The following is a 13,171-nucleotide window of genomic DNA, read 5'->3' as shown; positions in this document are numbered from 1 at the left end:
CTGCCCAGTGTGGCATAAGCTCAGAGTCACGTGCTGGGAAGTGACAGTTTCAGTCTATGTCCCCCATCCAGTTAAGGCTGTATTCTGCTGTGCCCTCAGCTAGAATTCAGTGGTTAGAGTACTGGCAGATCTTTGAATGGCTCAAACCAATGTTTTTATCACAAATGGATAAGGTTCAAAGGTTTGACTTCTAATTTCATTTCAGAACTTCTAGAAATCTGCACAGTCACCAGCATGAGGCTCCCCTGACAAGGAAGCATTTTCAGGTCACTGGCTATGGAATAGTAAGTGAAGGCAAGATAAAACAAAAGCTTCTTCTTTTGGGAAGAGTTCATATCATGCCAAGGGAATTTATTGTTGCTTTTTTTAGTTTGTTAGCCAGAATGATAGATGGACATGTGCAATCCTCAAGGCAAAAATTGATGTAGTATGAAATGCCTTATCTCATATTTAAGGTCTATTTAACCTGAACACAGATTAAAAAATAATTTAAACTTTTACTGTCAGTCTAGCTTTGGCAGCATTCAACTCCAGCAATGACAAACTGAGCAACCTTGAAGTTGCTCTGACAAGTATTATTTTAGGTATTTGGCCTTGTCACATAGACAAGTGTTTTTTTGACAGAATGATGACAGAATTTTGAATCACAAAGATGAAATGTGCTTTGAGGGCTGAATTTCTAAATGCAAAGGTCTGTTGCTTAAACCCCTTCTGTGAAGCAGCCAAGTTGCCCCTGTTTATGCTGTAAGTCTGAGCTACAGTCAAGAATGAATTGAAAGCAAACAAAATTAAGGTTGGCAAGATAGAGATGTATTTGGGAGTGGTTGCTTATATCTAGAATGATGTCTTCCTGATGGGGAATCTCTTCTGTGAAGTGTGAGTGAGGCTGGTCTGGACTAGTTTTTTTAGCTTTGCACCCAGTGGAGTTTCAGAATTTCCTGTTTGCAGTGCTCCAGTTCTATGTGTCTTCTAGTTTGGGCACTCTTCAGTTTATTTTTTCTATTTTTCTGATTTTTTTTTCCTCCAATGGTATGTTTGCATGATAGAATGGAACAGGAGACTCCAATGACTTCTGGAGGATTGAAGTGGTCGGCAGAAAGACTGGGAAGCTCATCAAAGTCCTGCGGAGTCAGGTCCGGCTAACCCACGTGGCCACGGGGTGTGTATTGGGATCCTCTGGAAAGACTCTGCCAAAATGGTAAATAGTTTGTAATCCCCATCCACCCCTGCAGGGCCTTGAGATGGCATGTTCCTTCACTCAGTGGTACTTGTAGACTAAGCAATAACTACATTTCTTCTGTTTCTTAAAAAGAATAAAAATGTAACTAGCAGGTACTAAAAATAGACCAGAGGGGAAGATTTGGGTTAGGGTTATGCAGTCTGCTACAATGAAGGTATACAGCTCTAAAAAATAATATCCCTTGTTAAGAGATCCAAGAGTGGCGTGGACATAGATCTTGTCATCTGGTAAGGCCAGGAGGGAATGATAGACGTGTTATTTAATGTGTTATCTCTCCTTGGGGTTTGCAAAAATCACTGGAAACTGGGACAGTTCATGCTGTTCTGTACCACAATCTTCAAAATTGCTTTCTATTGGTATTAATTTACCTTGTGATTAGAAGATCTTGGCAATTTTTGCATGCAGCATCTGAAGCGAGGTGTTGGTTACAAGCTGCTATTAGTAGGGGTTGGGATTTTATATATCCTTGAATTATGCATCTTCATCATTCAAATGAGGTGTATGCAGACATCCAGGCTGATGCCAAGCAAACTGCCCTGTCTGTAAAGCTGCACCATGTGGGATACTGACATGGATCCTCAAGCAGAGGCTGTGCATTCATGTTGCTGCTGTTTCAAGAGCTGCCTCCCTTTCTGCTGCTCTAGGCTTCCCTTCACTATGTTGTGGTAAAACCAGATTCTAAGGAATCCTATGGGATGCTGAATCATGGAGCAGGCAGGTACCTCTGGCAACTGCCTGGCCAGGAGTGCAAATGCTATTTAAACATCACCATAAAACTGGGCTCACAAGTACATAATGTGTTCAGTTAAAAGAAAAAAGCCAATCTCCATCAAGAGTATTCACAAAACATTGTGAATTGTGTTCTTTTTTTCCCCAGTAACAATTTATTATATGAATGGAAGTTATTGCCACAAAATATTGATGATAGTAACAGCTGAGGGGGAAAAATACTGGTTAACTGCAAATAATGTCTTTTTATTTAATGTGTAGTAATCACTGTCCTTCTGATAATTTAATGGTAATTATTTAATGAATTACTTAATTAGTGAAATTTGCTAAGTGGTGATTGATAGAAAATTCCCTATTAATCTATCATATTACTGTCTGATTTGATACACTTTCTCCCAAAGTCTTTGATGTGACCTGCTAGACATAGGATGACAGACTAAAGAACAGTTTTTAGTATCCTCTAAGGTAATTGTTTGGTTTCTGTAATACAGTTCTTGTAGATATGGATTGACTTAAATGAATGATGGTGATTTTCTTTGGAGGGACTATAAGGGTTGAATTGGAAGTATTTTCTAGTTGGCAAGGTGCATAGTTTTCAAAAATCCCACATATCCATCTAGGGCTTTTTAGGAGAGAAAGTGAGAAATGTGGTTCAACTTTGCTGTAGAATTTTGATGTCAGCTGCCTTGCAGATCTGGTTTGGTTTCTGCATGGTTCTTATAGCATGTAAGAATGCAACTGCTGAAGCATTGCAGAGAAGTATAAAGCTAAATGGGGAAAAACTAATCACAAAATGGAAATGTTGAGTGTTCCTGTGGGGTGGTGATGAACTGTTCTGCTGATCCCCAGGGGCTGGGAACAAGTAGAAGTCACCTGCACACCATACTCGAAGGAGACACCCAATTCCCTCTGGAACTTTGAAGATCATATTAACCCTAAATGTAAGTAATTGATTTCCTTTTCTATTGAGAGTGCATCTTGGCTTGCTGTTAAAGGAAGGGATGAGCTATCAGATAGCAGTAGCTGGCATTCTGTGTTTGAAGTATTTGTGTTCTTTCCCAGCTTAAGTGTAAACTTGCTGAACTTGAATATGTGCAGGGATGCAGAGCTTTTCTATTTCACTGTTTTTACTGGAAGCTGATGATAATGCTTGGAGTGTAGTGGAAGTACAAAGACTTTTTAAAGGATTTTGAGATTTTAATGTGATACAGAAGTGTGAAGCACTCCAGTACATACAGACTGTTATTTCTAACATTGTTTAGTTGAGAATTGTTATCATTGGTATGAGCATGTTATAAATATTTCAATGATTTTTTTAAAAAAATCTTGGATGCAGTCTGTTCTGGTGTGGTTTTTTTCCTTCTCCTGCTGGAAGTGTGCTAAATGATGACTTTGCAGTAATATCAAGGAATGAATAGTGTGTGACAGAGATCTAAGTTTGCCAGTAATGACAGGTGGGTCTTGCAGCCTCATCCAGGAGTTACATATGTTTCACAGGCTCATCTGGCCCGGGGTTGTTCAACACAGTTTTCATCCCATGAATCTTGGGTGACTTGGGCTGTGTTCTGAGTTAAAACACTTACTGTTCTTCCTCCGGTGAGAGCAGCTGTATGCAAACCAAAGGAGAGAAATCCTGGGCTGTTGACTTAGTAGAATTTCCTGTTCTGTTGTAATGCATTTTACATTCCCATGCTTATGGCTTATTTACAGATAAACAGCAACCTGTGAAGAGTATATCTGTCCAGAAATACAGATCTATTTATTTCACAGACTTTTACATATTTCTATTGCTCCTGGAAGTAAAGGAGGAAATTTAAAAGTACAACAATTGTAAAGTTCACTGGGGGATACTTCTGACTGCAAGCCACTGTGTTTAGAGTATGAATGAATCGCACAGACAACTAAAAGAGATTCTGGAAGCAGATTTGTTGTAGGAGGAGAGAGTTTAGTTTATTATGAAAAAGGCAAATAAAAGTAAACCATACAAACTTCTCTTTTTTTTTTTTTTTTTTTTTTTTTTTTAAAGTGCCCAATATCAGCCTGGATGTTTTGAAGCCTTCTTTTGCAGAAATTCTGCTAGAATCCCACATGGTTATGATACGGGTAGGATATAATTGATTCCAGATTATCATCTTCTTCTTCCTCTTTCTTGCATTCAAAAAGAAATATCACTTTCTGAGAGATCTGGGTGATGGCTGCAAGCTAGGGCAGAATTTGCATGCCCAAGCAACCTACTTGAATTTATACTTAGAAAAAAGGTTGGTCTCAGAGCTAAATCTTCCAAGTCCAAGTTTGGAAGCCAGGGCTTAATCCCTGGCTCTGCTGTTGATGTGATCTATCTACAGCCTAATTATGAAATGTTTTCCCTACCTTCCTGAAAGGCTTTAAAGGAAAATTAGTCTTTGTGAGGCAGGAGGATATTACTGTGGTCAAAAGCAGGAAAATCAGCTAAACAGACTTAAAAAAACAGTGTTTGGATTGAAAATGGAAAACTTGATTTTTTTCAAGTTCATCAAGGAGCTTTGATTTCTGGTTTCCTTTTTATCTCTGAATATATATTTTTAAAAAAGAGAAGATTTAGTATTTGCAAGGTGGACTGCTCTTGCAGTCTTTTCCTGTGATTGTTCTTTGTACTCTTGGCCACAGACCTTCTGCTTCCAGCTCATCAATCCTTCTTCTGAAGAATGAGAAGTTAATATTTTGAGAAAGAATTCAAGGGTATTCTTTGCTACTGTTTGTGAAGCTCTTCTCAGATTTTAAAGAGAAAAAAAAATCAAGCATATTATTGTTAGTACTTAAAAGTGTTTTTGTAAAGCGTTTCCATAGCCATCAGTGATAATACTGTCTCAGGTAAGGAAGCACCTTCATGAGTTTCCATGGAAATAATCTCTGAGGCTTTTTTTTTCGTAGTGGAGGGATATCTGTCACAGAAGTCTATAATGAAAGAAGGTCTTGCTTATGCAACAAACATCCTCAGTGGCGGAAAAGCTGAAGAAGAGAAATGAGAGTGTACTGCCTCTTTTGCTACCCAAAAACCATTTTCACTTGCACAGTAGTATTAAAATATTCATAGTTCTAATTGTGACCATCGTGAAAGATGATGTGTTTATGTAGGTCAAAAAGAACTTCCACTCAGGAAGAGTATTGATGTATGTTTGTGTACACAGACATATCTGGGCAGACATTGCAGAATAACTACCTGCTCATTTAAGTTTTATGTTGATTTATCTGTAGGGAAACAGTGGCCTCAAACCGAAGGACAATGAAGTTACATCCAAACCTTGGCACTGGCCCATCAACTACCAGGTATATTGATCAGTCTGTATTCCTTTTTATTTTCAAGTGCTTTTGCAGTGCCTTTTGGAGCACAATACCTTGTAATTGCATTGAAGATGCTGTCTACTTTTGTAGTACCTGAGATGCATGGATGGGAATTTGTCTCACCTTAGACACTGTGCAAAATACAGACTGGACTAATAAATAACTCTTTCTTTCCCTTCTGATCTCTTTCCTCAGGGACTGCGTTTTTCTGGTGTCAATGAGACGGATTATCGGGTTTATTTGCTTGGAAACCCGGTAAGTTGGAGTGAGAAGTTCCAAGCCAATGTCTTTAGCAAATTTTAGCTTAGTCTTGATTCTGCCAGTTCTCTTCCTACTCCTTTTGGATTGTCTCTCTTATGGTACTCTTAATGTTTGCATGTCACATGCACTTGTCCAGCATAAAGTCCCAAATCTTTCTTCTTCTCTTATATAGGTGATTTGGTGGCTAAATCTGGTCACTATTGGTTTATATCTTCTGATAACAGTTTGCACTGCAGTAGCACTGAAGAGAGGTGTCCAGCTGACAACTGAACTCAAAGGTGAGGTCAGTCTTCCTTTTCATAAATGACTTTTGCAGGAACCTTAAAAATGTGTGGATGGCAGGACTTTGTGTGTCAAGGGTGGGAAACCACTGAGCTTGGATTATCAAGCAGTGTCCACAGGGAAGAATGGGAACTTCATGGCTGTAGTTTAATAATGAACTCCACAGATCTTCTACAAAAATAGTGCATGGCTACTTACGTTGGCTGTGAGGGATAAAGGCCAATTAATCAATGCCCTGCTATCAAGCTCTGCATATGCTCTGTACTTGGTAGTTTGCATAGTGTTTTAAGACAAGAAATGTTTTCTGATATTTATGCAAAGCAAATGACAAATGCAAGACATAAAATTATCCTTTATTACATCCATTGCCAAGATTTTAGAACTTTTCACAACCCCTAATTAGCCATACCTTCACCATTCCTGTTTACATCAATGGCTGCTTCATTTTGTAGATCTCTTTGTGGAAAGTCAGTTCTAAAATGTGGTGGGGAAACTACTCAGTTATATAATAGATTATTGGCTAAGCTGTATACAGACACAGAGCTCTTAGTCCCTTCCCCAGGCTCTGCAAGCTAGGTACCACTTCTTTCCAGGAAGAGCTGACAGAGTGATCATCAGGATGGCTCTCATTGCAGAAACAGCGAAAATCATCAGAAACCAGAATCACCTGGTTAGTCTGATGCACATCTGGAGAAACTGCACATTTGGTCTTAACATAAAGCATGGTCAGCCTCCTGACATACCTTGAGACTTAGGTCTTTGTGTATCTCTTCTGATAGCTGTTCTCCTGAAGAGTGCTTGTATGCTTACAAGAAATGCAGCTAGCATATTGCAGAGGCTTGAAGCAATTTCAGACCAATACATGATTTCCTTCAAAGTTCATTCCTGTTGAGTTTACTGAGCATGTTAAGGTTTGCAAATAGGAACTGTAGCTGAGTTTTTCTCTTCTGAAGTCTATTTATTTGTGGTCCAGAACTGTCCAGAGTTGTGCTACATGCTGGAGGGCAGATCACATTGGGCTGGCTCCTTCATTATCTCCCTTTTTTTATGATGGGACGAGTTCTCTACTTCCACCACTACTTTCCTGCAATGCTTTTTTCCAGCATGTTGACAGGTAAATACGAGAGTCTTAGAGAAGACAAGGTAGGGAAAAAGGTGATATTCTGTTAAATTGAATATTTTTTTAGCCAAGAAAGTTTATTATTTTTATAGGCTTTTGCGAAGTGCTTGAAAGCATTAACTTACTCAAAATGTTTTTCACAAAGCAGCTTGCAGTGCCAATTTTTTGTTTGTCTGTTTGTTTTGCTTTTTTGGTGGTGGTTGGCTGGTTGGTTGGTTTTTTGATATCACCCTGAAGAAGAAGTCATGTCTAGTGCTTAGGGCATTTAAATTTAGACATGGGGTTCCTGATCTCTGCTATTTTACTGTTCTTATATATTCTTGTATATAAGTTACTTTCCTCTTGGTTTACTGCCAACGCTTTTCTGTCATGTCTGTTTATAATTTGGCCCTGGTAGTTTATCCTGTGATTTTATAACAGCTTCATTAGCATTTGGGACTTTTGCATTTATTCAAATGGAAAGGTAGAAAGGCTGATCTCTGTGATTCTGAAGGTTACCAAGGTAAATGAATTTAAAAATTGACATGGTCTTTTAGTGTTAACAGTTTCATTAGCCTAGTCTGTGAACACATCAGTTCTGTTCTTCTGACTTCTACCTCTTCCCTCTCCAGGAATCACCTGGGATGCACTACTGAAGTTCTGTGCTGTGTTCTTGTCACCCAGCACTACAGCTAGAAAGGTATATGGAGGTGGATTCCTGGCACTGGTTCTGCTCATCCTGTACAGGTGAGAGCTAAAAGCTGAACTTCTCATGAATGGAATGTGTGACAGTTGCCATGTCAGTAGAAACTTTGCTGCCTGTTAATTATCCTTTTCTCTACTGAATTAGTCAGACATCCTCAAGGCCAATCCTAAACCTTCAAATTTGATTCGATTCAGCATCTGTGTCCCAGTAATGCATTATGAAGCATCTTTCCATTGCAGGGAATCTTTCTTTTGTTGCAGGACACAATGTGAACACTGTTCTCCTCCAAACCCACCATTCAATGGTTTGTGGTTCTAATCCCAATGATGGTGACATATTCCTCAAATACAGGCGAATTTACCATTATTGTAGGTTTTATCAGATTCTGAGAGAAAATACATCTGATAACTGTGTTCTATGTGTATATTGGGTTCAGCAGAGATTAGGTTTGCAGTAGAGCTTAGAGCAGCCTGATGACAAAGGTCCCATGGTCTGGGAACTTCTTGAGACAGAGGACTGTACTGTGTTTGATGGGCATTTGGTTTCTTTCCACAGCTTCTACCTCTTCCATCCACTTTCCTATGGGATGATAGGACCCATGGCCTCCAACCCTAGCAGCCCCATGGCAGGGCTCCGGTGGATGGACTCCTGGGAATTCTAGAGCAAAGGAAGCCTGGGAACAGCGGATCAGAAACATGAGATCTGCTGCATGTCAGGCTGATTCTGGTGCTTTGAAGACATGACTATAAAATACCCTCTCTGGAGAACTCTGGATATAGTAAGCCTGTTACTTTGGCATTTGTTTGCACTGCCTGCATTGGAAGATGCAGAGGATGAGAAGGTCCCCTTAAGTTAAAAGACTCGTGTCCTGGATCCTTAGGTTGTATTAATGGACAGCTGGCTGCCTAAATGCCAATTCCTTGAAGCAGTGTATGTCAGTCAAACAGCAGTGGCATTCCAGCAGCCAGAGCAGTACAACTGGGAGGCTGTCTGTGGTTGCATGTACACTCTGTGTGTATGTTTGTATCTTCCCTCTTGTAATCTAAGCACCACTACAGTTTGAAGCACTATAGGACTTTTATCATGATTAACAACATTTTTATCGTGAGGTTTTTGAAAGCTTACTGTAAGTATATGGGGACCTTCATTCTACCTGCCTTGGCTGTCTGAAGGGTTTTTTATTCTGACCCTGGATTTTTAAAATTTGACTGAAAGGGTCTGTTTGAAATCTCCTGAGCCATTGTGCCTTGCCTGTCTCCCAGGCCTTCTGCAGAGATGGAAATTGCTTATTCCTATATACTGCCTTGCTTCTGGTCACCTTTAATAATTTATACAACTCACCTAGCAGGCCTGTTTTTGGGGCCAGACTGTTCCAGCTCAGCTCTTTGTAGCTTCTTTCAGTTCTGTCTGAAGGTGCCAAGGAAATTACAGTAGAAATGGCAGGTGATATATTTTCAGTCACAGTGTGCTGTGGAAACCAGCATGGGGATGTACTAGAGACTGTAATGATACCTTGGAGGTCTTACAGACAGCTGTCATTCAGCTTTTGTTCCCAGCTATTTCAGTGCCAGTGCCTGTGCTTTTAGGGGAAGGCTTCATCTCAATGCATGTGGCATCTGCAAAACTGGCTGCTGGTGCCAAAGTATCTGCTCAGTGTTCCCATATTGAACAAGTTCCTTCTTTAGACTGCTGAACATCAAATTACAAGGATATATGAGGCCAGGCAAAAATTCTTTGTCTGTGAAGTGTCAAGAGCCATTGGATGTTGAATCTACCCCTTCTAAGAAAGCAGAATTTGATTTATCAGGTGCCTTTGTCCTGTGTTAGGTCTATTTTTGTCTATGTTTCTTTTATTCAGTTTCCTACTCTTCATCCAGTGTCGATTTCTTGTCACAGTTCAAGTTGTTGTCTTGTAGCATTCAACATGAATGACACTTAGATCACAGCTGTGTTCCTATCTCAAGAAGTAATATTTGAAAAACTCTTCTGTGTGTGTTTCAATTAACTCATGCCTTTCATTTCAGAGTTCTTGCTTTGCTTCACAGCCTTGCATCAAAATTACAGTTAGACAAAAAGTAGCAGGTGGGTTTGTCTGCCTCTAAACATGGACTGTGCATTTATTTGTCCTTCCAAATCTTGGATTCCAATACATTTCCTACCACACAGAAGGGCTGCATTAGCATAGTTGTTCTGCAGGAGGACCTAGACTCCAGTCAGACTTGCTTTGGTTCCTCTTTAATAGAGATCCATAGCATTGTTCAGTAAGGCAGCTGCTTGCTTTGTAAGGCTCTGGCTTGGTGTGTCACATCTCTCCAGAGACTGACTCCTAGAGATACTAGCTCAGATGGGATGGAGCTGTGCTTTTGATTCTAAAGGTTTGAGTTGGTCACCTGCTGCTTATACATGGTGGGAAGTCATTGCAGTAATTAGCTGCTGGGTTTGATGATTCTTTTCCACTTGTTATTGCAGGAAGTGCTCCTATCTGTGTGAGCCAGGGGTTCACAGAGGTGAGAAGGCAAGAAGGATGGCAGGGATAGGCAAGAAGAATGTGAGGGAAGGCTGCAAACTTCTTCAGAACCTGCCAGATCTGACAGCAGTACAAATTGTTAACTGTTGGCAATGTGGAAGGTCGACAGTGCAGTGCTGCCTTGTAACAATGTGATCCAGCATCTTCTACTCTTGGTGAGATTATCGACTTAATACATTGCTGTCCTCAATATGAGCTTTCCGTAAGGTATTCCCATTGTCATGGGGAGGATTTGCTAGAATAGCAGGCAAAAGCCATGATTTAAAGTCCAGTTTTCCCCACTACATACAATTATTCACTTCCCCTTAGCATTAGCAAAAAAAAAAAAAAAAAAATCTAAGAAATTTGTGAGTGTTTTGAATTTACTTTTTCTAACACCCTTTATTCATCATATTAAACCTTGGAAATGTAAAAATTCAGTCAGTAACCTTGATTTCTTCAGTTATTACGAAGTGGTCAGTTTTGTAGGAGTTGCCTAAGGAAGATGAACCAGTCTGTTCCTTGGCTAGGAAGGAACTCTCCATCCTTTATTACTGATAATCTTTTGGATGTGGATTGGCTGCTGAGTGCTGAAGGTGGCAAATTTAATGCTCCCATCCCACCTTGCTAGACACAAGTCCAGCTTCTGTTTCAATACAGACAAAAGGTTTATTTTTCTTTAGGACTGTCACTTCAGGAATTCTCTTGAGAGCATTTGATTGACATTGATACTATTTCTTAGGTCTTGTGTGCTGGTAAGGGGGTGGAGGCATGCAGTGAAAAAAAATCTTGCTATTCCACAAGAGGGAGCAACTTCTAGCAGAATTTTTATTTTTTGATCTGGAGTTAAAAGGATTGAAAAGTCTACATTGAAGACTAGAGGGCAGACATTTCCTCTGCACTCTCTGGACTGCAAGGGTTGTGTTTTCAAGTAAGTGTATATTGATGTAGCTCTGTCTTCTTTCAGGAGAAAAATACTGAAAAATTACTCCAGTTAGAATTTGACCTTCAGTATTTGCTTCTTAAAACAAAACCTGTCCGGCCATTGCTGAAGCATAATAGTAACTGATATCTTGAGAGGTCAGTAAAATACAATAATTTGGATTTCATTCCTGACTCTTTCTTGAAATATCTGAGTGATACAGACATGAGGCAATGGGTGCAAGGCACTCTTTGCTTTTGGGATGGAATTTGGTCTGCTTCAGTTCAGTTTTTCCAGTTGTGCTTGGGGAATGAGTTCAGGTTCTTTTTGAGAACTGCTCATTAGTCGTCTTCAATCATGTGGAAAATAGCTAACAGTGCTTTCTGAGGCCAGAAGGTGCTGTTCTCTGGAGCAGCTGCTGTCTTTGAACCTTGCTTGACAGGGCTCTTTTTATCACTGACAAAGAATTTCATCAAACTGTATCCATGGATTCAAATCACAAAAAGCTGCAGGCTGCCACGTTCACTGCTTCAAATTCTTCTTTGTGTGTAAGCTCTGTTTTCAGCTCTTCAGTCTCTGAAGGATAGATGGAGGGCCTCTAGGCTCATCTAGCTTTATCCTAGGCAATCCATCCCTCTTAAAAGGTTTCTGCTAACAGTCGCTCCAGGACATCGATACGCACACATCTATTCCAGCAGCAGGGACTGGCCTATTTCCAGGAACTGGACCACACATGCTATGAGACACAGATGTGACTGTGAGGAGGATTGGAATGGAGGTTTCTGTGCCAAGGTTGCCTTTGGTCCAGGTAGAGGATTTTGTGTCATCACTGTTTGCCACAATTGTTTGCAGCCCTGGGAGCCACCACCAACTCTTTAGTCTGTACAGGCTTTTCTTTTTGCATCTTGATTGGAAAGGCTGATTGATGCACAAAGGGCATTGCCAGAATATACGTTTTTGTATCTTCCCTCTGGTTCTTGAAGAATGCCCAAAGAACAAGACATGTCTTTTTTTCCCCTAATTTTTGGGCTATGCATCCATTTCATGCAGGTGCCTGAACAATGGATACGACAGGGCATCTTGTAGTAGCCTGGGTGAATGAATACCTGTCACATGGTCTGAGAGCAAAACCAGAACCTTGTTATGGAAGGATAAACAAATATGTTACTTGATAGTTCCCTCCTGAATCCCTCAGAGAATTATTTTTAAGGGACTTGAGAGCAAACCAGCTGTTAACAGGGAAACACAAGGCATTTACTTGAAATTCTCTATTGCCACACTTAGCAGCTTCTCTTCCATGCTGTGACTGAGTTACCCTCTGGGTTGGCATTCTGCACAGCCCTGTTTCCTCCTTTCAGGATCCTGCTGGCAATGTGAAAACCTCCTTAGCAGTGCCCTGTGTCTCTGCCAGCTGGGGAATGTAGGTAAGACTTTTTTTCCCCTCCGCTTTACAGCAAGTGACCCCATGACCCCACACATGGGCAAGTGTGTCATGAAAGCAAAAATGTGTGGACTGTTAGAAGAACATAAGGCTCTTCCCTGCTGAGAAAGGAGCAGTTTATTCGGGGTAGGGCTGTTGGCTGCAAGCAGTCAGGGCTGAAAATTCTGTCTTCTTTAAAGTACTAAGACCTTGGTTGTGTGGTTGGTTGCTTCACTTTGTAAACTTTTTTTTGCTTTTTACTTGAATGTCAAGGGCTATGTTTATCACAAATAATATCTGAGGTGATCATGTTAGCATAGATGCCACTCCTGCTGAATTTGTAATTGATTTTAAAACTTTGCCAAGTGAGCTTACTGTGTTTTACAAGAGACACAGTTTAAAGCCATCCTTGGCTTCTTTAGCCACCCTGGCTAAGCAAGAGTTTGGAGCAGCAGTGAGAGTTCTTTGGTAATTCTGTTCTATATCCTGAACCTTTCTTACTAATGGGGTGTGTGTGCGTGCATTGTCTGTGAACTGAATTCTTTTAACTACAGTGCAATTACTGTACCATATGGTGTGGATGGGAGAATGTTCCCTTGAGCTATAAATATGTTTTGTACAGGTGATAATGGAAAATGAGGTAGAATTTGGAATTTAATTTTATAATAAATATCTCTTCTTTGAA

At 40.2% G+C, this 13,171-nt stretch overlaps 1 protein-coding gene across 2 annotated transcripts in view; it reads left to right on the top strand.

Annotated features, from left to right (window-relative positions):
* The window catches only part of POMT2 (protein O-mannosyltransferase 2), a 27,265-nt gene extending 14,094 nt beyond the window's left edge, over positions 1 to 13,171 (top strand). For both annotated transcript variants that reach the window (XM_056492964.1, XM_056492963.1), the window contains exons 12-21: positions 206 to 284; positions 1,047 to 1,198; positions 2,819 to 2,910; positions 3,996 to 4,072; positions 5,204 to 5,275; positions 5,486 to 5,545; positions 5,724 to 5,829; positions 6,807 to 6,947; positions 7,565 to 7,679; positions 8,194 to 13,171. In XM_056492964.1, the coding sequence (XP_056348939.1) occupies positions 206 to 284; positions 1,047 to 1,198; positions 2,819 to 2,910; positions 3,996 to 4,072; positions 5,204 to 5,275; positions 5,486 to 5,545; positions 5,724 to 5,829; positions 6,807 to 6,947; positions 7,565 to 7,679; positions 8,194 to 8,299 (1,000 nt within the window). In that variant the 3' untranslated portion in view covers positions 8,300 to 13,171. The remainder of the gene's footprint in view (positions 1 to 205; positions 285 to 1,046; positions 1,199 to 2,818; positions 2,911 to 3,995; positions 4,073 to 5,203; positions 5,276 to 5,485; positions 5,546 to 5,723; positions 5,830 to 6,806; positions 6,948 to 7,564; positions 7,680 to 8,193) is intronic.

This window comes from Oenanthe melanoleuca, chromosome 5, assembly GCF_029582105.1.
Source record: "Oenanthe melanoleuca isolate GR-GAL-2019-014 chromosome 5, OMel1.0, whole genome shotgun sequence".
Lineage (NCBI taxonomy): Eukaryota > Metazoa > Chordata > Aves > Passeriformes > Muscicapidae > Oenanthe > Oenanthe melanoleuca.
This window is presented reverse-complemented; position numbering and strand designations above follow the sequence as displayed.